Source organism: Meles meles, chromosome 1 (assembly GCF_922984935.1).
Source record: "Meles meles chromosome 1, mMelMel3.1 paternal haplotype, whole genome shotgun sequence".
Taxonomy (NCBI): Eukaryota; Metazoa; Chordata; class Mammalia; order Carnivora; family Mustelidae; genus Meles; species Meles meles.
Window position 1 is genome coordinate 88,749,529 of NC_060066.1, and position 27,808 is coordinate 88,777,336.

The 27,808-nt window shown below is 39.3% G+C and overlaps 1 protein-coding gene across 1 annotated transcript in view; it reads left to right on the forward strand.

Annotated features, from left to right (window-relative positions):
- Positions 1-329: 329 nt before the first annotated feature.
- Positions 330-27,808, forward strand: part of LOC123925518 (cytochrome P450 7B1) — a 172,521-nt gene continuing 145,042 nt past the window's right edge. The window contains exon 1 of the mRNA XM_045978768.1: positions 330-592. Within this exon, the coding sequence (XP_045834724.1) occupies positions 480-592 (113 nt within the window). The 5' untranslated portion in view covers positions 330-479. The remainder of the gene's footprint in view (positions 593-27,808) is intronic.

Sequence of the window (27,808 nt, forward strand, 5' to 3'; positions counted from 1 at the left end):
CCCGACGCTGTTCAAGGAGCGGGGGTCCCTCCTCCTGAGGGGCGCGGGCTAAGGGATGAGGAACCCAAGCGACTCACTTCCAAAAGCGAACAGAAATCTCCCTCCTCCCGGCCTCCAGAGGTTCGTCGTCAGGAAATCCTAACCCCTTCCCCCTCTTCTCTGGCCCTCCTTCCGGCCCCTGGGAACCCCGGCGCCGTTTTCCAGAAGCCTCCTGGCCGGAGGCGGTCGCCGAGCGGGGCGGTGCGCGTGGGTGGGGGCTGGGCCGGGGGAGGGGAGTGCAAGAACTTTGAGAGTCAGCCTCGGGGGCCCGCGGTGACATTCCTGGAGGCGCCACGAGCAGGCCCGCCTCTGGCGCCCGGGCCGGGAAAGAGCCGCCGAGAGACGCCGCGGGAAACTGTAGTGTCGCCGCCCCGAGAAAGACCCCTGGCAGTCCGCTGCGGCCGCGCGGGAACCAGACGGCGGAAGACGTGTCCGCAGGCATGGCCCTCTTCTTGCTGGAGCTATCGCTGCCGCAGCTACTCAGCTTCCCGGGCCTGGCCCTCGCCGCGGCCCTGCTGCTCGTTGTCCTGTGCTTGCGCTCCCGGCGCACCAGGTAAGCGCCCCTGCGGCCTCACCGCGCAGCTCCGAGGCCCGGGCCACGCATGCGCCCTGGCCCCGCGGACCGTGCGCGACCGGGACAGCGGAGGGAGTACCCCGTCTCCCCGCTCCTTGTGATTTCAAGTGCGGATAGTCAGAACTTGCTGCGAGGCAGCGGCGTCTTGGGGGACTGTGTAATCACAAAGGCTGCTTCTGCGTCTTCCCCGTACATACGCATACATATTAAAGCGTTGGGACCGAATTCGATTTGCTGCTCCAGTATAGGTTGTATGTAATAAGCCCCAGGTTTGCATTATTCATTATGCATCACTCACGGCTTCCAAACAGACACATTTTGGGGCCGAGTTAACAATGAGTTGATGCTTTATGGCCTAGAATTTGTAGGGCATTTAGAGGGTGAATTTTCTTACATTTCCTTCAGAGAAAAGTGAAATGTTTCAGGAGAATGGCAGTGTACGGTATGAACAGTAACTCTGGGTGCTGCTCTGTGCCTCAGTTTACTTCACTGTACCTCATGTGGAAAAATGCGATAATAATACCTCCTGGGCATTTGGTGACTACTAAATGAGTTTATAGTGTGTATTTTGTGCATTTACTGTATTATTTTTATTAGGACAAAACCAATAACACAACGCAAGAAGTGTGTCACTTCTTTATCTGATTTGAAAATGTGGAAGTAAAAACGAATATTCCAAGTAGAAGCATTCACTCGAAATCACTATATTTTCTGTTTGAGATTAGATCTGTTTGCTTAGGTATATATATACAAAGATATGTTTATATGTATATGTGTGTATGACACAGGTTGTTTCTCAAAGGTTTGGGGAAAATGGCACCATTTTACTACATTCAAATATATAGGGACGTTTCTAGAATGTTCATGGATTAATACTCTAGAAGGGAGTATTGCTCTTCTTCCCCAGGCAGATTTTCAGTGATTTTGCTGATGTGTGCCATGCCCTCCCTCAGGTTGCCTTTTCCGATGGCTGTGCTCTTGCTTAGAGCCCAACTGGGAATTTAGGACACTCTAATTTCAGTGTTACTCTGTTCTATGTAGGTTCCATCTTCCACAGTGTCTATCCCTCAGCCAAGGCCACATTTAAAATAAAACCAATAAATTCAAGATACAATTTGAGTGGTGCTAGGAAACTCGGTTCCTTTCCAGCAAGTCATTAATTATATACATATATTTTTAAAAATGACCTTTTTTTTTTTTTTTTACTAATAATTGACTTAAATATAGATACTTTCTAAATTGTTATAAAGACAACATGTAAAAACAGTCTGGTTAGCAAGGCCAACTTGAAAACAAACATGTCTCTATTATTCTTTCCCTACCTCCCATTCCCTGCAAAAATGACAAAAGTTAGTCCCAGAACAATATAAAATAAATATAAAATGATTAAATTCTTCTAAATAAATGAAATACAGAGTGGAACTAGGGGAGAATTCATTTTCTTATTTCTTCCGGTTCCTAAGACCACCGGAATTCAATTTTTTTCATACTCTAATGCTCCTGCCTCTGACTTATAAGAACCCTTGTGATTATGTTGAACGTACCCAGATAATCTAGGATAATCTTCCCATCTCAAAGTCCTTAATTTAGTCACATCTGCAAAGCCCTTTTTGTAATGTAGGGTAACATAGTCATAGGTTTGGGGGATTAAGACATGGACATCGTTGGGAAACATCATTCTTCCTACCACAGTGCTCCCTCTAACCTCCAAAGATTTATGTTCATCTTACATGCAAAATATACCACCCCATCCCAACAGTCACAAAAATCTCAACCTATCATAGTATCAGCACAAGGCCCAAGATCTCATATAAATCTCATTCATCTCCCAAGTCCCAAATCTCACCATTTAAATCATGTAAATTAGTGTGGGGATCTCAATATGATCCATTTGGGGACAAAAATTCCCAAGAACATCGTGGGTCCTTCATGTATGTGACAGGGATTGACTCCATCAGTAAGAGGCTCCTCCACAGATTTTTCTTGGATCATTCAATTTACATTCCTGGCTTCTTTTGACATCGCTGAGGGGAAACAGTCACATGCTTCATCTTTTCGATGATTGACCAATACTCTACATGTGAATGAGTATGTATGATTAAATTGTCAAAAGTTCGAAATAGCCAATGTGAAAACAGTGAATCACTGAAGTAGGAATTATGCAGAAGTTATTGTGCACACACCAAAAAGACAGTTTGCAAACTGGAAGTGCTCAAACTGGAACATGGAATGAGACTCTGGGGTATATTTTTATAAAGCAACTTGTATAATGAGAGAGTAGTGACTGTTTATTCTTCACAGCAATGGGTTTTATTATTACAGTTTTCAGGGGTTACCTCATATAAATCTTGGGAAACAGTTTAAGTTTTGCTTATCATTTCCAGAGGCACAGGCAAGAAATAATCCAGATCAAGTTATTCTTGCAAAATAAGCTAAATTAAGCTTTGCCTGAATGACTAAACTGGTTCTGCCTGCCGAGGGAAGCTTCAAGACTCATCTCCATCTAGCTTTGATTTTAACCGAATACTCCAACCTTTTGATTTTTCCCAGGCACTAGCAAAATGTGTCCAGCCACATCCTTGGCTTTCTCTCCAGAGCCCTCCTCCTTGATAGTGTCCTAGTTTGCAGTCTGGATAGGCTGAGAATTTCCCAAAACATCACTTCCTGGTCCCTCTGTGCCCAAGAATTCTTCTCTTCTTCTACATCTTCCCTCTCACATTTTACTGTAAGCAGCAGGACAAACAAGGCTACCCCTTCAGCACATTGCTTCAAAATCTCTTCAGCTAAATATCCAGGTTCATCCTGTACAAATTCTATATGTAACTGCAGGACACAATGTAGCTGAGCTTTCTGCAACTCTAAAAATCCCTTTTGTCCAGTTTACAATGGCATATTCCTCCTTTCATCTGAGCCCTCATCAGCAGTGCCTTTGATGTTAATATTTTTATTTATGGACTATTTAGGATGCTATAATATTCTTTAAGGATATATATATATATATATATATATATATATATATATACACACACATATATATATCTCCCATGATCCTCACTTTCTTCTGGGTCCTCATCAGAGAGCTGGTAACATCTGTATTTCTACTCATCATCTATTCAAGGCAATCTGGATTCTTTTTCTATCATCTTGCTCAAAATTCTTCCAGCCTCTGCTCATTGACCAATCAAAGTCATGTCTTCTACATTTTTAGCTATTTGTCACAGCAGTGTGCCACTTCCAGGTACCAGAATCACACTAGTTTCCTATTGCTGCTATCCCAAATTTTCCCAAATTCAGTGATGTTAAGCAACATGGACCTATTCTCTTACAGTTCTGGAGGTCAGAGTCTTCCTGGACTAAGATTAAAATTTTGGCTGAGCTGAGACCCTTCCGAAGGTGCTGGTGGAGAATAGTAGGTTCTGAGAACAACTGAACTTGCACTGTATAAGTCTTCAACTAGAGAAACACCTCAAAGATTGAGCCCAGAAGAGGTTGCCTCACCAAGAGACATTTTCCAGACTACCTCAGAGAGAATCCCCTTCCTCAGCAGTAGATTCAAAGGGTCCATGAATTCTGTAACTCCTGACGGTGCCTAACTCTTCTGAGTCATTTTCCTTAACTCAAAAATGGAAACAACAGCTGTCACACTAGGTAGATGTGAGACGCAAAGTGCATGAGACGTGTGAACGCGTTTTGTAAAGTATGCTATCACTTCAAAGACAATGGGCTTGTACCATTATGTTTCTTTGTCACTTCCCAGAAACGCTTTTTTCCTAGTTGCTGTTTAGGAGAAAAAAATGGGGTGATTTTCCTTCCTTCTCTCCTTCCTCTACCCCAACACACATATCCCCATGCCCCCCAAATGCTGTAATTGGTAAGAAATACAATTTAAATGCTGTTAAGATGAGTCAAAGTAAAAATTCAGTGATTTTTTTTTAAGCTGTAAGATGTCAAGGTTATGTAGATAATGAGTTATTTTGAAATGTTGATTTGTTGACATGACTGTATCACGTAAGTCAATTATTTCCTCTTTCTAATTGATTAGTTACTCCCAAACTAGACATATGGTGCGCTAGATCCCTCACACTATTACCACTGCCTAGACAATGAGAAGAGCTAGGTTGCAATCATTAGTGGATTTTTTCTTGTGTCTTCCTCTTTGCTCATGACAAAATATAGGAAAAGGATATGGGCAGCTGAAAGCAAGTAATTTTCTGCTCAAGATTGTGCTGATTTCACAGGTGGATTTTTATGTTTTTACATAGGAGGTGCTAGAGAGAGCTCCAGGCACATTTGTGGCAACAAGTAACCAGTTATGCATGGTGCTACACTTTCCCTTATTAAACTGCAGTGTTTGGATTGGTCTTGTTACCATTTGAGACCAATTTCAGGTGTGCTTTGCTGTTTTATTTTGTAACTTAAAAAAAAAGAAGGTCCTGAAGGTAGAGAATCTTCCTATTATGTAATTATAGGAACGTGTGAGCTCTGAAAACCCTTCACTATTTATTTGTGTGCCCTTCAAAGTGACCATTTAATACATTGTTGATTAGGTCAACGTTAAGGATTGCTAAGTGCTGTAATCTTATTTGCTGATAAATCCTGGCTATCTTTTAGAAGATATTATGTGTTTATGTAAGAGAAATCAATTCAGAAGTTATAGTAGATGGGCGTAAATCGGATACCTCTGTAGGAATAAAATCTTGGAGTGCTTACCTTAGAAATGTAGGACTAGTTATGTATCTAAAGTCAACCATGACTTAGTGTTCCCTAATGAGGGGACTTTCTTGTAGAGGACAGTGTAGTGTAAGGCAAAGAGCATGGCTATGAAGTCAAATGGACCTGGACCCAACATCCAGCTCTATCCAACACTATCCAACACTATCATGCTGATTTTTGAGAGGAAGGTAAGGGAAGACAGAAAAGAATAATGTGGAGGCCCTACTTTATGCCATGCTTTGTGCTGAGATGTTTTGCATATGTTATCTCATTTAATCTTTACTGTGGTTCATGAGATAATTGTTACTAAACTATTTTTCAGAAGAAGAGACTAACACAATAAGAGATTAGCTCATTTTCTATGGTTGCAGATTTCCCCAGAAGTTGAGCTGGGTTTTTGATTCCAGTTCCCTTATAGCTATGGTAGACAGTAAAGCCCCCTCAGCCTCAAAGTTGTTCTCACCTTCATTCCTAGAACCTATGAATATGTTAGGTTACTTGGCAAAGGGAAGGTTGCAGATGAAATGAAGGTTATTAATCAGCTAACCTTAAAAGGAGGGATTATCCCAAACATTTGAGTGGGCCCAGTGTAATCACAAATTAACACTGGAAGAAGAAGGTAGGAGAGGAAGTCTACCAACCATGGGTGGCTTTGGAGATGGATTAAGGAGTCTAAGAGACAAAGAATGTGCAGGCAACCTCTTGAAGCTGGAAAGACAAGGTTTCCCCTCTAGAGCCTCCAGAAAAGAACCTAGCCCTACTAACATCTTGATTTAGTCCGAGACCCACTTTGGACTTCCGGGCTACAGAGCTGTAAGATAATACATTTATATTGTGTAAGCCACAAATTTGTGGTAATTTGTTACAGTAGCCACAGAAAACTAAGGCAGTAGTCATATATGCCATGGTCTTGGCCTTAAACTATATTGCCTATTTTTTTTTTTTAAGATTTTATTTTATTTGACAGAGACACAGCGAGAGAGAGAGAGAGAGAGAGAGAGAGAGAGAGAGAACACAAGCAGGAGGAGTGGGGGAGGGAGAAGCAGGTTTCCTGCCACAGGGAGCCTGATGAGGGGCTCCATGCTGGGCTCAGTGTGGGGCTCGATGTGGGGCCAGGGCTCGATGCAGGGTTCCATCCCAGGAACCTGGGATCATGACCTGAGCCAAAGGCAGACGCTTAACAACTGAGCCACCCAGGCGCCCCAACTACATTGCCTTTTGTAAGAAAGTTGAAAGAGTAGGAGAGACTGGGCCTTGGGTGACTTCTGGTTGCCTCTGAGGAGTAGGACAGAAAATAAGCATTTCTAAACACTCAGTGCCTTCATCACTATACTAATGCATAATAATTTGAGAATCTGGAGTCCTAAACTTCACAGATCATCATGGGCTATTCATTAGTCTCTGTTCCTTATCCATCAATATACAAATAAGTTTTGAAAGCTTTGTATGTATCGTGCATCTCTGAATCTTTAAAATCATTTTGAAAATAAGTCATAGATTGTTGGCATTGAGATCTAGATGTGAACTGGTCAGATTTCTTTCTTTCTTTTTTTTTTTGATTTTATTTATTTATTTGACAGACGGAGGTCACAAGTAGGAGAGAAGCAGGCAAAGGGAGAGAGAGAAAGGAGGAAGCAGGCTCCCTGCAGAGCAGAGAGCCTGATGCAGGGTTGGATCCCAGGATCCTGGGATCATGACCTGAGCCGAAGGCAGAGGCTTTAAACCACTGAGCCACCCAGGTGCCCCCAGATTTCTGATTTCCCAGACTTGGCGCATCCCTGTATTCTGCTGCCCACAGCCTGGAGGATAAAGCAGAAGAGGATCCCGAAGATTTGAGGAGACCTAGGGGGGATGAGATGTTGCACTTCACTGACTTCCCAAAAGTAGTAGAGCAGAGAGAACCATCAGCTGTAGAGGAAAGATTAACAGCCTCTTGTAGGAGAATATTTTTGTATTTTATCCAGAGTAAAATCCCACTGAAACTACTTCAGGTTACTCTTCTGTGAAAGGCAAAGGACAAAATTATAGAAAGCTACTTTGCTGAATAAGAGAAGGTGACATCCATTATATCGTGCATTTTTATAGCCAGAGTGCTCATTTTTATGGCTTTGGCATTTTTTTCAACACAGAAGTATTTGGGATGGGATTTTTTTTTCCTCTATAGGGAAGTGGAAAGGATTAATTAAGTCTATAATTGCTTAATGCAGAAATTAATAGAAATTTTAATAATAGTGCAACCATAACAGGATTTAAATCCTTTGTCATCTCTCCTCATAACTTTATCCTAAAGAGTTGATGATAATGAAGAAGAAACATCAGATGCCTTATTTTACTGACTAGTTTCTCGGTGAATATTTGTCATAAGAAATGAAGGATGAATGCATGAATGGACAGTTCGGTGCGGTAATTCTCTACTTCTAATATGGATATTTTAGAGTTGTAGATATTGATATCAAGGTATACAAACTGCGTACAAAATGATACATCAAATGTCATACATAACATGTTTTCTGCAGCTAATTAGAAAGTGAAGATGTCATAAGCAAGTGCTTACCTATCAGGAATATTTACAAATGGAGATCTTATCAGTGCAATGTTATTCTTTAGTGTAAACCTAACTGAAAATGTAGCGATTGGAGTGCATTCAATTCCTAAGATTCCTGCTTTTTCAAATTCAGAGTTTAAACAGATACTGTTAACTTTCCTTTTGGGTTTTGTAACTGTGCTTATGATTCCCTTCCCTGGCATAGATAGACAATGTACTTTATTTAATAGATGAGTGCTCCTTTGAGAAAGGGCTGAGCCTGGTTTGGTTAATCACATAAAATCACACACATTTAGGTCCTCAATACACTTGAATAATGGTAGGATGATTACTCAGAAACTATTAGAGACACCATGTTTTCTTCTTGAAAATCAAAATCGTGCTGGTGAAAAACATGGCTTTGTATTAGCTGTACCTTGGAACTATGAACATCCAAATCACTTTATCTCAGGAAGACAAGTGGTTTCCTGCTCAGTCACGTGTAGTGGGGATTTAGTGTCATGATATTGTATTTTGGCGGTGATGTCTTTTTGGGGCAGGATGTGAGGGGATAAATGTCTTTGCGTGATGGACAGTTAACCACTTTTCGGATAGCTACTCCAATATTGTTGATTCTTACATATTTTTGTGTATTGAGTATTATAATACTAGAAAATTATTTCTGGCTTGTTTATAATAACAGCCAACACTTTTGAGCACTTCCTATATGCCTATTGGACATAGAGACAAGTATTTTATATTCATTATGATGTTACATTTATTGACTCTTCCCTCACAATAACTTTGCTCATTTTATAGAGGTAAGAAGTAAGTCTCATTTAAATAATGTTCCCAAGGTCATATAACCGGAATGAAGTGCAGGTGTACTCAGATTCAGACCCACTGTGTTTGACTTCCAAGTCCCAAAATTTAACACTTTAAATTTATCTTTTTCTCTTATTCTTTTTAAATCTTTGCAAGAATGTTCTGACATATACATTTACCCTTTACTGAAAATATTATGATGTGATAAAACTTTTAAACATTACTAGTAGAAATTCAATTAAGACAGGAATGTATATGTTAGGACTTTAAAATAAGAATGTGTTAAAAATCTAAGAAAAGCAGATAATAATAGTCTGTTGTATCTCTCTTGCACTAGATTGTGTGAAAGTCACATTTGAGGGACAATATGAGAAAAATATATCTTTTTCCTTATATACTGGCTTTTGCACCCTTTCATTTAATAACTCAGCAGAGGATTTGAGATTCACTGCAAGTCCATGTTAAGATACAACAGAGAATAGGACAAATGACATAGGACCCTGCCCTTTTTTTCTTCCTCTGGACATACACAAATCTGCACATACTTAATGTATATAATTTGATGAGTTTGTAGATAAATATACATCCATGAAACCGTCATAAACATATCCATCACATGCAAGTTTTCTCCCATGTTTATATATGATGATGATGATGATGAGATAAGAGCACTTGACAAAATATCTATCGTCTTAGCAAATTTTAAGTATACGATATAGTATTATTAACTATAGACACTATGATATACAGATCTCTAGGACTTACTTATCCTGTATAACTAAAACTTCATGCCCTTTGACTAATACTTCTGTTTCCTCCTCCCCACGGCCCCTGTTAATGTTCATTCATTCTACTCTCTTCTATGAGTTAGACTATTTTAGATTCCTTATGTAAGTGATATCATATAGTATTTGTTCTACATCTGGCTTATTTTACTTAGCATAATGCCTTTCAGGTTCATCCAAGTTATCACGAATGGTGGGATTTCCTACCTTTTTAAGAGTTAATAATATTTCATTGTATGTATAGACCACATTTTCTTTATCCATTTATCTGTAGATGGATACTTAGATTGCTTCCATATCTTGGCTTTAATGAAAAATGAGAGTGCAGATCACAGGATCCTTATTTTAATTCTTTTTTAATATATATCCAGAAGTGTGATTACTGAATTATTCAGTAGTTCCATTTTTAATCTTGAAGAAATTCCATACTGCTTTCCAGAATAACTGCACCAGCATTCCTAACAATGGTGTACAAGGGTTCCATTTTATCCAAGTATTTGCCAACTCTTGTTATCCTTTTATTTTTTTTACGATTTATTTATTTATTTGAGAGAGACACAAAGAGGGTTTATTACACAAGTTGGCTGGAGGGTAAAGGGAAGAGGAGAGAGGGAATCTCAAGCAGATGCCCTGCTGAGTACAGAGCCCAGCGCAGGTCTCAATCCCATGGCCCTGAGATCATGACCTGAGTCTAAATTAAGAGTCAAATGCTTAATCAACTGAACCAGCCAGGTGCCCCTTGGTTCTTTGATAATAGCCATCCTGGTGAGCTGTCATTGTGGTTTTGATTTGCATTTCCATGATGATTAATGTTGTTGAACATCTTTTCATATACCTGTTGGCCATTAATATGTCTTCTTTAGAAAAATGTCTGTTTAGTTCCTTTGTCCATTTTTAATCTGTTTGTTTTGCATTTCTGTTGTAGGCGTTCCCTATAGATTTTGGAGATGAATGCTTCATCAGATATATAGTTTGTAAATATTTTCTCCCATTCTGTAGGTTGCTTTTTCATTTTATTGATTGTTTCATTTGCTGTGCAGAGGCTCTTTAGTTAGGTGTAGCCCCACTTGTTTATTGTTGCTTTTGTTTCCTGTGCTTTGGGTGTCATGTGCAAGAAATCATGGTCAAGAAGCTTTTCCTCTGTTTTCTAGAAGAGCGTGCCTCTTAACCACAAAGAATAGTAAACAGGCTGAGAGTCATCCCTTAATCTTTCTGAAAGCTTGTAAATCTGATTCAAGATCACTGTTTTCACAGGGAAAATAGTGTTGAAGCAACCTGGAATCAAAGGGGAAGGCTATTTCACCCTCCGGGAGTCAACTGAAGACAGTTGGGTGTGTCTCCCATTTTAACCCTCCTCAGAAGTGGGTTCCCCAAGCTGTTGAATGTGTCATTGCTGCAGTTATTATTGCACTTATAGAAGCAGCATTAAATATTGTGTGAGGAAGTGTTACAGACAGTTCAAATATTACTCGATGTCGCAAAGTGTAGTGGTTCTTGATATGTCTCTTGAATGCTTTCGGGCCTATAGTGAACGTTCAGTCTTGCTTTGGATTTCGAACGGCCGTTTTCTCCTGGACAAAGAATCTCAGTACTATATGCAGAATGTGTAACTTTGCCCTTACATTTCTTTGCAGGCATACATGCAAATTCTTTCACTATACATTCAGTGTGTGTGTGTGTGTGTGTGTGAATATATAAATGTATAAATATATGTGTGTATATATGTGTATATATTTCAAACTAGTTCTACCCTTTTTGCTTGTCAGTGTGTTGTGCCATATGGTATCGAGCATCATGCCAAAAGATAAAAATATTTCTAGAACATATGAAATCACCAGTCAACTGAAGAAGGGTAAAGACTTTTGACCACAGCATTTGTGACTCTGATGCATTTGTGGGCAATAGTACGTAGCTTCATACCCCAATTCTAAAAACAGGACATATTTCGAAGTTAAAATGGCACTTACTTTTTAAGGGAAGGAATCCAAAGGCAAAGGCTTCGAAAATTTTATTTTTCTAAAGGAATTGATTCAAATCAGTGTTTTCTTTCTAAACTGAAATTCTCCATATTTATTTATAGAACTTTCCCCCTCTTATTTTAATCTCTAGAGTTACCATACAGAGAGGCCTGGGAGATGGAACCCACCCACGGCAGGTGGATTGAGTCTTCTGGCTGTGGATAACATGGCCACTATGCAGTTTTTCTAACTTATTCCATAGACGGGATGTTTTAACCAAAAAAAGAAAGGTATAGGAAATCAAATCCCATAGCGTTCTTAGGGCCCATGGAGCAAAGCCATAATAACAATGTGATTTCAGAGCTATTTACTCTCCAACAATAAGCAATAAGCATAAGCAATCTGGGCTATAATATGCGGTACTGTGCTACTCAGATTTTACTCATTTTAGATCTCAAGTAGACCTAGATTTCTTTGTGCCACATTGAATATTGTTTTCAACTACTCAAGTGACAAAAATGAGGGAAAAACAGTAGTTTATTTCCTAGCTAAGGATTGAGTGTATTTTCTTTTTTTTTTTTTTTTACCAGAGAGGTACAGTATGATATAAAAAAGAGGAAGTGCCATTGCCATGACATTTGTGGCTAACAGTTCTGTAAATAGTACTTATGTTCTTTGACAAAGATCTAGTCCTAACTTTTCATCTCTTCACTAATTGATTCTTCTTCTTTTGTATTTATTCATCTTCCCTAATCATCTTTTTTTCTTTCTTTCCTTTTTTTTTTTTTTTTTTTTTATAAAATGGCCCTGCATGGGGGGCTTGGATTTTATAGGATGGATCCAACAAGAATAGTCTTGTTAGAAGTCATCTTAGCAAGGCTCCTTCTCATTTTATGATTTATGTCTGAACCCAGCTGTATTGCAATATACTTCTTAGGCAGTGGTTGCTTTACCACTTTGTTCTTGTGCTTTTCCCTTTGTTCACTGGACATCTACTATAGAAAGTTTCTTTAGTTCCAAATATAAGTTAATGAAGTTGAGGAGGTAGGTTAAATGTTCTTAATTACACTACATTGGAAGATATATGCAAATTATGCTCCACTTTATAAGCAACTGTAATATTTTTAAAGGGCTAGTCTTTCCTTTTTTAGGAGCTAAAGTGACTGATTCATGTCAGTTTCCTCAATCTGCTTTAGTGGGACTAAGATAACTCAGTCCCTCTTTGAAACTCTGTATTTGTACTCTTTTAAAACAGTCATGTTTGAGAAGAAATCCTGGCCAAATAGAACCAAAAACTGAAATAGTGTCTATTTTTGGACTTTAAAAATTGTTCATGTCTTGGAAAAAGGAACACATAACCAAAGATTCTCAAGCACTGTTTATATGATAGGGTAAGAGGACCTTTAGGTATTTTAGGATAACTCAGATTTGTAGGACGTCTCATGGTCTGTGTAGCAAATTTAGAATAATTCTAAGTTAATCATTTAAAATTGATCATTATTTGTCAACAGCTTTGAACAATGACAGTTTTATTAACATAATTATGATATACGCAGATTTATTTTCAAATCCCCTTCCTTATTTATAATTTGTTATCAATAGAAGGAAAAACAGGGAAGAGACATACAGGGACATTGTTTCTGTCTGTTACAGGTTGACTTTAGAAAAATGACTAGAATTTCAGGTACCTCTAGAGCTTACTTTTCACAGGTCTCTGAAGCCTTGCTAAGATCAAGTAAAGAAGAATCCACAGTAGTAAGTACTTTTCTTCTCTAGTTACAGTCTCCAGGCTGTCACTGAAATGCTGCAATTACAAACAGATTCAGAAAATAACTTAGAAAATTCATTTTTACTAGAAGAGAACAACAAAGATCATGATATTTGTGAAATCAGAAAAAATGAAATTCCCACAGGAGAGGAAATGGCATGATAATATTTCTCACTCTCTCTGAGCCTCAGTTTTCTCATGTAAATAAGGAAGTCAGACTAGATAATAGCTTTGGAAATAATTTGCTTCTGTAGGGAATAGGGACATTGCCATTCTCAAATTAACCCCTCAAACTACACACATTTCAGCTGTACAGAATGTACGTGTCTTCAAGTACAGTATGTCTTCTTCTGACTTCATTGCAATACCCTTTTTTTCTGCCCTTTTAGATCCAACATAAAAGCTGCACCTTTCTGGAGTTTTTCCAGCTCTTTCCCAGGCAAAGTTTACCATCTCCTCCTCCAGCCTCACACCTCAGAATTCACATCATGATGTATTGTAATTATTAGTCAATATGCATTGCTCCTTGGTAGTGTGTCAGCACCTAGGATGAGAATCAGAGCCTGCTTTTTATTCATCTCCATGTCCTCAGAACCTAGAAATAAATGCCTGGTGTATTGTAGGCAGTCAATAAGTAATACATTAATAGTTTTAAAAGAAATGTCTTTAAATAGAACTAATGCTCATCATCATATGGACAATAAAGCCTGTGTGCAATTTTCTTTTTAGGCAAAAAGTGCTGTGAAACCTGACATACACAGTTGGACTACACAGAATATGACTCATAGCTCCATGTGAGTTAGAGCTAAGCCAGTTATTGGGAATTACTCTTAGGCTACCTGTAAACTACAAGAGAAGTTTAAAGGCCCTGCATATAATGATTATAAGACCCTGAATCCCGTAGTGAGTTCAGGGCCATGAGAAACATCTCATTCCTTAAGACTGAGAGCAATACTCTTTTTGAGAATTAGAGAAAAGAGTTGTTTGAATGGGATTGGGCGAGGACATTTGGAAATCTAAGCATGTCCCGAGAACTCGGATCAGAGACAAGAAGGCCATTTCAAAAAACAAATCAGGTGAAACTCTTGGTACAAAAGTGAAATAGAAGAGGGTGAGGTATTCGACCACCCATGTTTATTCAGAATATTTCAGGTGGTAATATAGCAGTACTGTTTAAGAGTAAGAGCTTTACAACCAGAGAGATGAGGAGTTTGAACGCTGGCTCTGTTATTTATCTGAGGTGAGACTTTCCACAAGTTAGTGGAGGGTTAGAAATGGTTTTTGAGGCAGATGGATGACTGTGAAAAGGTTTCCTTGCTCAGACCCTTGAAGGAAAGGAGGTATGCACTATGCAGTGAATAATTATTGAACTCCTATGATATGGAAAACACTATGCAGTGAATAATTATTGAACTCCTATGATATGGAAAACACTGAGGTGAGTAGAAAGCAGAATAAAATACCATTTCTGGTTCCAAGGAGTTTATAACTAAATCAGGAAGATATGTACAAATAGGTCCCCATCCCAATCTTCAGTGTTCATATTTCCCCCCTCTATTATTGCTTAATACCTATATTGGTCCATGTTTACCTACTTGGTTTCTTTCACATGATTCCAGAAGGCTGTGACTTACACTGGGAGGAGAAGTTGAGGCTACTGGTGTCAACTGCTACTACTGATAGGAATTTCCCAACAATCATAAAGGCAAAAGAAATGGATTTTCCACCTCAATCCCTATCTCTTAAATCCATTAGTTTTCCCTTTTGTGTGTTCTTTGTATGTTCTTTTCAATGGGCTAGAAGAAAACCAAGTGGGGTGGGGTGTCCAAGTGAAGAAATCAGTCAAGGCAAAGAGACCGATGATCTGTACTGAATGTTGCTGACAAGTCAGGTGAGATGAGGACCAAAAACAAATATTTATTGGTTATGTATAGAGATAAAAGTCAGTTTCTGTCCTCAAGGAACCCAAAATCTATAAAGACACATAAATAATCAAGCAAGTCCATCGTACAGTATAATAGATAATTAGGATGGAGATAAAGCACAGAAAAATAAGTGTTCATGGGGGTGATAAATTAAAGAAATTCTTAGCAGTAGGAACTGCTAAGACTTGGCGTTGGAGTACAGGTGGATGGAAGGAAGGGGAAGGGAAGGGTGCAAGGATGACTCTTGACTTCTGGTCTAAGTGACTGGAATTGGGTCATTCGATAAGACAGAGACTGTTTAGGAGGATTAGGTTTGAGGCTAAGAGGATGAGTCCACTTTTTGGATGTGTTGAATATGCAATGTCTGTGGGATGCCCTACTATGGTATTATCTTTGTATAATTATCTTTGCAATTGTATGCATAGATATTATTTTTCCTTCAATTCTACCTTCATGGTTTTTATTAGGAAAAGGGCAAGAGTGATGGGTAGGTTACTAGAAATAAATTGAGGTGACTGCCAACTCTAGACAATTCTCACAGATGTCACATTTTCACCAACATCTTATGTTATATATAAATGTTATCTTCCATCCTTTCACAGGATATGTCTTATGGGCCAAAGTAATTGGTTAAAGGACAGTCATATGACCTGAGTCTTCCACTTGAGTTTTTCAAACTGCAGTTGACAGGAAAGATCCATTCATCCCTGGTTCTAGAGTTAAAAGGATGTGAGCCTGGAAATGGCTAGCAACCATTTGTCCTATATTGGGACAAGGAAGCAGGTCTACATTAGAGAAAATTTACCTAATAAACAACAACAAAAACATCAGAGAGGATAGCTGACCATCATCCTTCTTCATTCATTCAACAAATATTTCTTGAGTGTCATATTTATATACCAGGCATTTTAGAAACACCAGTGAACAAAACAGAAACACACACACACACACACACACACACACACACACACACACACACACATTGTACTTGTGGAACCCAGAGACAGACACTAAATACAAACACAATAAATAAGTAAATTATATACTGTGTGAATAAGTGCTATGGAAAAAGTAGAGCAGAATAAGAGGGATCTGGAAGTGGGACTGGCTATAATAGGGTCATAAGTTTAGCCATCATTGAGAAGGTAATATTTGAGCAAAGAATTGAAAGAATCAAGGAGGAGGAGACTGAATGTCAGTGGAAAGAGTGTTCCAGTATAAGAATGGAAAGGTGAAGGGTGTCTCTGGGGTGTGATGAGCTGGTCAGCATTGTGGGAAATAAGTAACAATGCATAATGTTGTTGAAAATCAGGTCAGAGGAGTACCAAGTAGTCAGACTGTGAAGGGCCTTCAAGACCATTGTAAGGCTTTGGCTATATTTCCTAGGGAAATGAGGAGCCACTGGAGTATTGGGAAGAGTGGAATCAGGTAGTTTGATTCATGATTTAAAATGATCAGTTTGCCTGTATCAAAGAGAGCAGGGTGGAAGTCAGATACCAACGGGAGGTTAAGAAATGATCGTGACATGGGTCTGACAGGGTTTTGGCAGTGGAAGTGGTGAAGATAGTCAGAAGCTGATTATATTTTGAAGGTAGAGTTGTCAGGATTTCCTGGAAGAGAGATTTGTTGACAACTGAAGGAAGGAATTGCCATGAGTTCATGTAAAGAATTGCAGAATGGGTACATTTGGGAGGGAAAATCAATGGCTCAGCTTTGGACAGTTAAATGAATGTGCCCTGTGGGCAGTTGGATATTTGAGTGTCAAAGTCAGGAGAGAAATCTGGGCTAGAGATATAAATTTGTAGGTCATTGGAATATAGATAGAGAAGTAAGACAATAAGAGTATTTGAGAGTAAAGTGTAGGTGTGAAAGAGCAGAAGGACCAAGGGCTGAGCCTTGGCTACTCCCACATTCAGAATTTAAGCAAAAGAGGACTGGCAAAGGGTAATTAGTGAGGTAGAAGAAAACCCTGAGAATGTGGTGCCCAAGTGAAGAAATCATGTCAGGGAAGAAAGACTGATGATCTGTACTGAGTGTTGCTGACAAGTCAAGTGAGATGAGGACCAAGAAATGACTCTTGAATATAGCAAGATAGAGACCATTGTTGATCTCAACAAGATAAGCTTCTGTGGAGTGGCAGAGCTGAAAATCTGTTAAGGGGAGGCTTGATGGAAGAAGACAGGAATGAAATGGAAGGCAGTGACTACAGATAAATCAACAAAGATTTGTTTAAAAAGTTTTGTTGCAGAGGGACTCAGAGAAATGGGGGCAGTAGCTGGTTGGGGACATTTAATTAAGAAAAGGTTTTATTTTTAGATTAAATATATGTAAGAGAAGTGATAGCATGTTTGACTGCAAATGGGAAGGATCCTATAGAAAGAATAAATGGTGATATACACCAGAGACGTAAGAATTTCCAAACAGAATTTCTTGCGTTAATGAAAGGCATTGTATATTAGTCAGGGTTCTCCTGAGAATCAGACAGATAAGGGGTGTGTGTGTGTGTGTGTGTGTGTGTGTGTGTGTAATATATATGTATATTATAGAGAATTGGCTCACATGATTATGGCAGTTGGCAAGTCCAAAATTAACAGAGTGGGCCATCAAGCTGAAGAGCCAGCAAAGAGCCAATGTTGCAGTTCAAGTCCAGAGGCCATCTGCTATGGAATCCCTTTTTGCTTGGAGGAAGTTAGCCTCTTTGTTCTATTCAGGCCTTTAACTGATTGAATAAGGCTGACCAACATTATGGAGAGCACTCTGATTTATTGAGAGTCTACCAATTTAAATGTTAATCTGATTCCAAAACACCCTCACAGAAATAGCCAGAATAATGTTTGACCACATATCTGGGCACTAAGGCCCAATCAGGTTGACATCAAATTAACCATCCCAGGCAGGATCTCATGTGCAAGAGGAGGGTTGGATTAGATAGGGGTCTGGATTGTTCCTTCATGAACAAGTTAGGAAGGCAGAGCATGGGTATGCGGTGCTGGTTGGTGGGTAGGTGCTGAGAGCCTGCAGAAGTTGTCTTCAGATTGCTTCAGTTCTCATGTAAAGTAGGAAGCAAGGTCATCAGATGAGAGTAAAATGGGGACAAGGTGTTAGAAATTTGAGGAACAAAGGAAAGGGAAAGTATGATTTAGTTGACCAGCAACATGGGAGAGTGAATGGAGTAGAGAAATGTGACAAGATTGCTAGACTGAATTCAGAGCCATTTGAGATTTGGGGTCACGGATTTAAGGTGAGACCTGACAGAATGGTTATATTTTTCTTGTCCATATTCACTGCACAGGCTAGGTGAGAAGCAGAGCTTCAAACTAGTGGAGTTATGGCCTTGCCTGTGAGTTGCCTGTCCTGTGAGAAACACAATAGTTAAAGGAGTAGGCCAGGGAGTGATTGAGATGACTGACCACAGAATTTAAACTAGAAAACAGGTCCAGGAGGGCATCAAGTGGGAGAGGAACTCAAAAGGTGGATATTCTGAGGTCATCAAGCCCCTGGTACCTCTTAGTCTTGGGGCCAGTTTTACTCCTGACTTCAGTTACGTGAGCTATATTCTTTGGAGCCTAAGTAGATTGGGTTTCTGTCACTTGAAACTGAAAAAATTCTGCTAGGATAGGTAAAAAATATAAGAAAAAAAAGGGGGGCGGGGAAGGACCAACCTGAGAAAACTTCTATCTCTAAACATGTGGTTCTTAGCTCTCACAGTGTATCAGAGTTAAAGTGCATTGACTAAAAAAATAATAATAATAATAAGATAAATGATGCTCAGATCCCACTCCTGAGATTTTGATGCAGTTGGTAAGGACTGAGGAAATTGTTTTCAAAACTCCCCACATAAACCAGTATTCACCCTGTGTTCAGAGTGATAGTTCTGAATCCTCTCAACTAAGGTCTTTAGTGACAGCTTCAAATTATTTAGATGCTGCAAATTAATCTTTGAATTAAATGATCAGTTAATTTTTGGTTTATCTCTGCTTGCTACTGGGAGATTTATGGGGGAAGGAAAAGGTGTTCAGATTTCCCCTGGATAATTTTTATAGCTCTAGTGACCAGCCGCATATGAAGCTCAAGGAGGCCAGCGATGGACTGTGGATTCATCCACAGCATACGTGTGACCCTGCTGTGCCAGGCAGCCTGGGAACAGAGAGGCATGGCTGTGATCTCCAGGAGCTCGCTGGGGGGTTTTATTTGTGTTATTGTTTGTTTAATGTTTATTATGGGGAGTATATTGGTTTTAGATTTATGGTTCAGTAGTTTTATTCTTTATGGTAGATGAACAGTTTATTGCAAATTAAGCCTCCTTAAATAATCAATGTGTAAAGTACGCATGCCCCTTATAATAGGCATTTATAGCTGGGCAGTACAGTATCCTAGAAAGGGCTTTGGTCTGTGTATCCAGACTCAAGCTGTGCTTGAGTTGCATTCCTACCCCATCCCAGCTCTGAAATTCAGGGCAAATTTCTTCCCTTCTTTGTGCCTTAGGATCCCCACCTGTGAAATGAAGGGCTTGCACTGGAGATCTTAGATCCATTTCAGCCATAAAACATTATGACTTAAGCCATAGTTTTATTTTTCCCCCAAATTATTTTAGGGACACTTCTAAGATAAAATGTATTTTTTTGGTTTTGTGACACCCTGTTAGTCTCACGTCTGGTTGATGCATCATTGCTTATTATTGGAATAATGCATGGTGCCTATGGAAAACATGAATCAAAGTCTGCTTTCCAGTATGGCTTTTAGGGATGCATTGTGGTGAAAGGTGAGGAGGTCTGTTTACAAAACAATTGCATAGTGGAGAATACTAAGCAATAGAGATGAGGTAAAAAGGAATGGTAGGAACACTGGTTCTCACTTGGCATCAGAAAGGAAGGAGAGAGAGCTGTTCCCATGTTGTTCTGAAAGGACTTCAGCAAAGAGCATTGGCAGTTTTCTGGGAGAAGAGGACTGTCTCTTGTTTGCTTGGCTGGGATAGTGGAATGAGGATGGAGGCATGGGCCAAGGATGGGGAGGGAGCTGGGGGGAAGCTAAGGTTCTATTTGGAAGGTGGAGGGAGCAATCAATTTCCTTTGGAGAAGCAGAAGGAAAGACTTGAGTTACAGAAAGGTAGATGTTGAACTGAATACCAGCAGCTGACACTGCTATGAAATGGAACAGATAGAACACATTCAAGTACTAATATTTAATCTTTTTATTGAAGGTTGAACAACTAAAGTAGGGAATGGGGACTTAGAAAGGGGTAAAAAGTCCTTGGAAAAGAGGAATACAAAATGAGTCTTGTACATCCTGGGACGACACACAGAGGAATCGTGTTAAGGTAGTTTTGGGCTCTCAACTTTCATATACTTTATAAACTTTTAATCTAACATTGATGTGCCCAAGAACATGCTTGGATGCCAAAGAGACTCTCCTACTTCCTCTTTTAAGATCTTCCAGCTCTAGGGGCGCCTGTGGGCTCAGTGGGTTAAGCCTCTGCCTTTGGCTCAGGTCATGATCTCAGGGTCCTGGGATGGAGCCCCATGTCCAGCTCTTTGCTAAGCAGGGAGCCTGCTTCCCCCTCCCTCTCTACCTATTTGTGATCTCTCTCTCTGTGTCAAGTAAATAAAATCTTAAAAAAACAAACAAACAATCTTCCAGCTCTTATTGAATCTGACCATTTTCTCAAGGTATAAAAATCCCATGGGTGGGGAAAAAAAGTGGAGATTCAAAATGTTTGTGTTTGTCAAGACTCCTTTAATTAGGGCACTGCTCCATCCTTCCCATGCATTTCATTAAAGGATTAGATTCCAATAAATTTTGCTTTTTAGGTTGAATAAGAATGTGTCAAAATGTGTAATGCATTTAATTTGTTTTGTTCAATTGTGTGCTGCTAATGATTGAAATACTTTAATGATAATTTAACCCAAGAGAACATTTTTAACAGAGTATGGTGCCCATGAGCATTAAAAACAATATTTTAATTTTTAATACACATATTTTTTTGCAGAGATGTATAATGGGATCATCTTAAAAAAAAAAAAGAAGCTGGTGTATAGCAAATAATCCTGTGCAACTGATCTTATATAGTTTGTAGTCTGTTCTGGAAAATCTTATCAGGATTTGGAACCGCTCAAAGGGAACTTTTGATTTGATTTGTTTTTTCGAATGGCCAAGTGAGGCATCTGGTTATGCCTAAAATCAGACAAACCTTTGAGTTCAAATATAGCCAGCTATCAACTATATAATCTTAGATAAACTGCTTAACTTCTCTGGACCTCAGTTTTCTCCTAAGTAAATTGGCGATATAAGATATATCTCATGGGGCGCCTGGGTGGCTCAGTGGATTAAAGCCTCTGCCTTCGGCTCAGGTCATGATCCCAGCGTCCTGGGATCGAGCCCCACATTGGGCTCTCTGCTCTGCAGGGAGCCTGCTTCCTCCTCTCTCTCTGCCTGCCTCTCTGCCTAGTTGTGATTTATCTCTGTCAAATAAATAAAAAATATTAAAAATTAAAAAAGATATCTCATAGCTTTGATTTGAAGAGTAAATGAGGTATTGATGTGAAGGGCTCAGGTACACGGAAAGCTCTCTGCCAGTGGTCTCTCTCTTCCTCTCATTCTCATTATAAATTAAAAAAAAAAAACACCTCAAGTTAATTGTAGATCAATTGTAAGTTAAATACAGCTTTTAAAAGGAACTTCATGGGTGCATGGAATCTGCTTCAGATTCTCTCCCCCTCTCCCTGTGCCCCTCCCAATCATGCTCTCTCTCTCAAATAAATAAATAATTTTTTTTAAAAAGTAACTTCACTTGAAAAATTATCATAAAAGAAGTTGAGTGAATTAGTTTAAAAAAAACGAATATTGGAAAGACATCAAAATGAGCAGGTTATAAAAGAATTGCTCCTTGATATATAAATAATACCTCTTAGTTCACCTTCTCTTTTAGATTTTTGTACATTATTCATGTCTGTCTATCTACCTACCTACCTATTTATTAATGTAAGAAACATCTGAAAAACACTTGTTATTCCCCAGTAGTTTATAACCATGAATAATAAAATAGGGAGGGAAAATGTTTTGGAGGGAAGAATACTACAGAGTCTTTTAGTTAATTTTGGTTTCTAAGATTAATGCTTACAGCAATTATCTGCAAGCTGATTAGAGGTATTTGAACTCTTAAGCGAATAATGGCCACCCAAAATGGTTTCTTCTCAAAACGGATATGAACTATATCTGTTTATATATATATATGTGATATATATATAATGTATATATGTATATATTCATATATATATGAAATATATAAATGTATCCCTTTAATACTGTGCAGACTTGTGCTGTAGCAAGCTGTTGGTAGCCCTGATCATTGAGTCATTAAACCGGGGTTTCAAGTGAATTATGAAAACTTAGTGAAATAGCCTATTTTCTTACCTATTTGTATTATCCTCTGAAACTAAGTCCACCCAAGTGTTGATAATTACTAGTTGTTTGGTTAATAGAAGTAAAATTGATCATTAAACTTGGAAGTGAAGAAGAGCCAAAAAGGAAATTCAGTACAATCACTCATGAACAGGTAGGTTTATTCTCACATATCAAAGTAATTTTAATACATCCCCTGTGACCCTTTTCAGGACTTATGCATAGCTTGTACTTATATATGTAGCTTTACAAATAATTCTCTTAGATAAGATAAAATTGCAACTATAATATTCTTATTGATGCACTAAAAAAATCTACCATAGTAGGTTTTTGAACTGTAATTAGGATAACTACCATACTGTGTGACTCTCCATAAGCTGAATGTGTATGTTCTGTGCTATCATTTATAACAGTTTTTGCAAACTAAAGAAATTTTCACATTTGAAAATTTTGGAAAGCAGTTTCAGAATCTCAACTTTGGAACATGCCTGTCTTTCTCATTTCCTGCCTCCCTCATAATCCCTGCATTTCTCTTTGCTACGGAATATGCATAGGAGCGAATGGTTTGAAGACAGTACTGTACACAGTTCACACAAGGTCTTGTTAAGAAGATGGGACTGCATCTTCAACCATATGGAGTGCTGAAATTTTTGGGAACAAACCAAAATGGTAATCTGAAGTCTTATTTAGGAAACAAAACTTGTGTGACTAGAAATAGACCCAACTCCTAAATATATTCTGGTTTATGTGCATTCTGGTATAAACCACATGTCACTAAGTAGGGTTTTAGGGGGTCAGTAGAGGGCAGGCATACTTTTTACCTAAGGAATCTATACACCAGACCAGAAACTGATTATATTCGTTTCTAGTTTGATAATTTCAAGTCTTCTCTACCCTACTGACAAATTGATACTTTACATACAGATTTTTTAATATTGTCAATCCCTTTGAGAAAATGAGTGTTCATTTTAAGACAATTTTGATTATGAATTATGACTTTGAAAATCTTTTTTCTACATTTCAGTTTTTAAATTATCATATAAAATATTATCTGAAATATTGGTTTTCTCTTGGGCTTAAACAAGTGAAAATAAAATTGTAGATTCCTCTTAGAATTTTTATTTTTTTCTCCAAATGTTACCTGTGATATGCAGTTGTGATAAAGTGGGTTCAAATTGCTAGACTTTTTCAAAGTCATCATATCTTTCTAACTAATTAGCTGCTTTATCTTAATCCAAATGATTTAACTACTGTGAACTTCAGTGTCCTTGTTCATAAAATTAAAAAAAAAATTTTCATGATCTAAGACCCATTCCAGGTCTGAATTTCCATTTTCATAGAAGTCTAACTTCCCCAAATCATAGTGTGATCATTTTCATATTTTTCCTTATAAATCATTTACCTGTTAGATTCTCTGTTTGCTGGTCCTCATAATTACACATATGGCTATATTCTTTGTTGTTGGCTGTCCTTTTCATCTTCTGGTATATTTCTTGTGCTATTAGTAGAGGGGAACCCATTAGAATTTATTGTTGTGAAATAAGTATAGACATTTAGAGATGTAAGTGATTACCAACAAATTAAGCCCATCCATTAAAAATTGAGGAAAGTGCTGGCAGAATTATTAAAGGACTTGATTCTGGTTTAGAGGATGGATCTATGAACTCAGATTCACAGACTGATGACCTTTCACAGTTCAGTGGGTCTACCCCTCTTAGCTGTGTTCTCAGCCCTAATGTTTCTACTCTGATGTAATCACTGGTTGGTGACATTTATGAATAAATCTTTGGTTCTGGTGAGCTACAACTGTTCCAGTTTCTGTATCCAGGGCTCCAGCTCCTCCCTCCATTACTGGGTTCAGAGCTGACAGGCGAAGAAAGCTACCCTAAGAATTATCTAACTTCTTTCTTCTCCACCTTCCTGCAGTACAACAGGACCCCATGATGCTTGGTGAACTCCTCAACAGCCTTTGTTTATTAACAGACTCTGCCTTGGGCTTCTCATCCTGTAGATGGTGGTTGGGATTTTCTGATGCCCCAGATGGGAGGCAGCATAGTGTGATAGAAGGTGAAGGGACTGAGGGCTTTCCCCTTAATTAAGTAGGTGATTTGGCCCCACTATTTTAAAAGGTAGGTTTTATTATTATTCGGATATAGTGAATAATACCACAATTCTGGGGCAGGTTGTGGGGGGGGACGGGGGAAGTACCAGGACTGGTCAAGTGGCAGAGAAAGCCAAAAATAAACATGGGAAGAAACAGGGGAGGCAGGATAAACAGGTTTAGGATTGGCTAGTTTGAATGATTTGAGTAGGCTCTGAGGCATAGGAGCTATCCCTAGTTTTCTGGTACCTGGCCTGGGATGATTAGAGCAGGGGTGTTGTCACCTAGATTGTGAGAGCCCAAGGTTAGAGAGGTGGTGGGAGCTATAGGCTCTGGATCCGTTGGTTTGCATATGAAAGGTATGCTAGCAGATCAGTGATTTATTACCATTAGGAATTGGCTAGCCATGGAAGGAACAGTCCCTTCAGTATCTGCAAGGCCCCAATATGTCGAAGTATCAAAATATGGAATAAAGAGTTATGCTTAATATACTTACAAACCTTAGAATTTTTCACTTGAAATAATATAGGTAATTATGTTATTACTAATTTGAAGTTAGTAATAATCTTAATACTATGACTGAAAACTATTAAGGTCCATTCATTATCTCATTTGCCCCTCACCACAATGAGGAATGAGGTATGAACTATGTCCTTTAATTAGATGTAAAATATAATGGTAGGAGTTTACTGGCCAGTTTTACCCAATAAATAATTGTGTCTGCTCTTCACCTGTTGACTGCATTTACAAATAAAAGAAAGGGGAAGGGCGCCTGGGTGGCTCAGTTGGTTAAGCCTCTGACTTCAGCTCAGGTCATGATCTTGGGGTCCTGGGATGGAGTTCCCCTGACAACCCCCCCATGAGGAGCCTCCCGGGTGGAGCCCTCTCCCCCCACCCCATGAAACCCCTGCCTCCCTCCCACATCCAGCCCCCTTGCCCAGCCCCTAAGTGGAGTCCCTTTGTGGAGCCCCTCACTCAGCGGGGAGTCTGTCCCTCTCCTTCTTCCTCTGCCCACCCCACCCCCCCGCTTGTGTTCTCTCATATAAATAAAGTCTTTTGAGAAAAAGGAGAACAGAATTATATTTATTGACTAACTCCTATGTGTCAAATATCTTCTTAGGTACTTTAGCATATTATATTATTAACTATTAAATAATTTTAAAAGATTTAAATAATATTAAATATACTTCATAATAATGTGGAACAGAAACTATTATGCCTGTTGCATAGATGAGAAAAATGAGGTTCATAAAAGTTAGGAAAGTTGTTCCAAGATTACATACCTAATAAGTGGCAGAACTGCGATTTGAACCAGCGGGGTCTCTTGGACCCAAGGCAGCAGCAAATCTCAATTCAAGCATCAACTTCAGTTGGTTGACAGTGTTGTCTGAAGCAGCATAGAAAAGGATTCTGGGGCTGTGTCTAGGCTCACTGGAAAAGAATGTTACCATTACTTAGTGACCTTTGTCACAGGAGTCAGGGGAGAGAGGCAGCACCCAGACATCTATTTCTCATCCTTGAAGTAGACTGTCTTTACTGCCTCTTCCACGCCACAGACCTATTATTCTAGGTTAACTCTCAGAGTAGGTAGTGTCTTAGTCTGCATTTCCCTGAGAGCAGAGCATGAAACAGAGAGGCTTGTATGCACATAGTTTCATTGAGAATGTGACCCAGGGGGTGGTTGTGTCATGGAGGAGACTACCACTTGTGCTCCATCTAGTCTGACCTCCTGAGAAGCTGCATGAAATGTATTTGAGAACGATCTGTATGGGAGGATCACAGGGGCAAGAAGTATATATGCATATATTGCTGCGCCCTATTGCACTAGGGCTGTTCAATGAGTGTTAACCCCTCTATACTGCTGGGTGGCACACATGTGAGTGTTTGGGAAGGTTTTGGTGTGGCCTGTGCCTGTAGTACCAGTGGAACCAGGGGTAGAAAGCAAGCAATGGGCATTGCCCTGCAAATCCATGACCTTGGAAGAGCTATGTTTATGCTAAGAGTGCTGACATTTAGTCTTAAGTACTTCCCGAACTTTCCCTCTCTCCATCCTATTCCAACTAATAGAAAGTTGAGCTCATGAATATCAGTCTTTTTAGAAAAGAGTAAGGACATGGTGCATTGAGTAATCCTATCTTATTTTTGTATCTATTATGTGCCAATCTCTGCGCTAGACTCTGTAAGCCCACAGTCTCACTCATCCTAACCACACTGTTGTGAAGCAGGGATTCTTGCCCTGCCTGGCTCAGAGGAAACAGTAGAGGAGCCTGGCTGAATTGCGCAAGGCCACCCGCACTGGAGCTCGGGCTGAAATTCAGACAGGCCTCCAACTGATTCCTATGCCCACATTTATTTCACTCTCTAGGTGTTCTGGTGCGGAATGTCTTGGCTTTTGTTTGGCTAGTGCTTGAGCAGTCACCGTGGGACTCTACAAAATGAACTCATTTCGGAGACTCAGGCTTGTCAGCATTTTGCAAATGAGTCAACTGGAGACCTGGCCTGTCTCCATGATAAGTGCTGGAAATCCCCACCACATCTCTGACTCAGAGATAGGTTTCCTTAGCCCGTGAATCTCTCAACCGCCTGGGTAAGCACAAAATGAAGTTGAAAGTTCCTAGAAACTGCACCTTTTTTCCCCAGAAGTTCTGTAAGGCCACATTTTCTCTAGAACCAAGAAACATAACAATGAAACAGCACATCAGAAGTTACAAAGAAAATGAGCGTCAACCTCTCTATATCTGAGTTTTCTCATTTATGAAGTAAAGGTGTGGATTTCGTGATCCCTAAGGTTCCGTCCAAGCTAAATTTTATGAGGCTGAAGCTATACTGAACCAGATTCCAAGGAGCGGGGCTGCTACATTTCTCTTCCCTTGGTATTTAGCACAGAACAGATTCTGAACCTCAGTTTGCCAGACACAGTGGAGTGCAAAACGGACAGTTCCCCTTTCTCCTTCCTTTTCTCCACTTCTTGCTAGTTCTTCATCCTATCCTTGCATCTACAAATTCTTCCAACCCAAACTCTGTGCTTAAAAAAATGGTTGAAACTTAGTGTGAAGGATCTCAAATCTGTATTCTCTTCCTCAGGTGTATTTGTGTATTGAGATTTGTATCTAATTGTGAAATTAAAAGGTGCTCCCCCCATTAAAAAAATTCACACATCAGCCAATTTCATTTTTTTGAAGGACAGGGCTTTTCTGA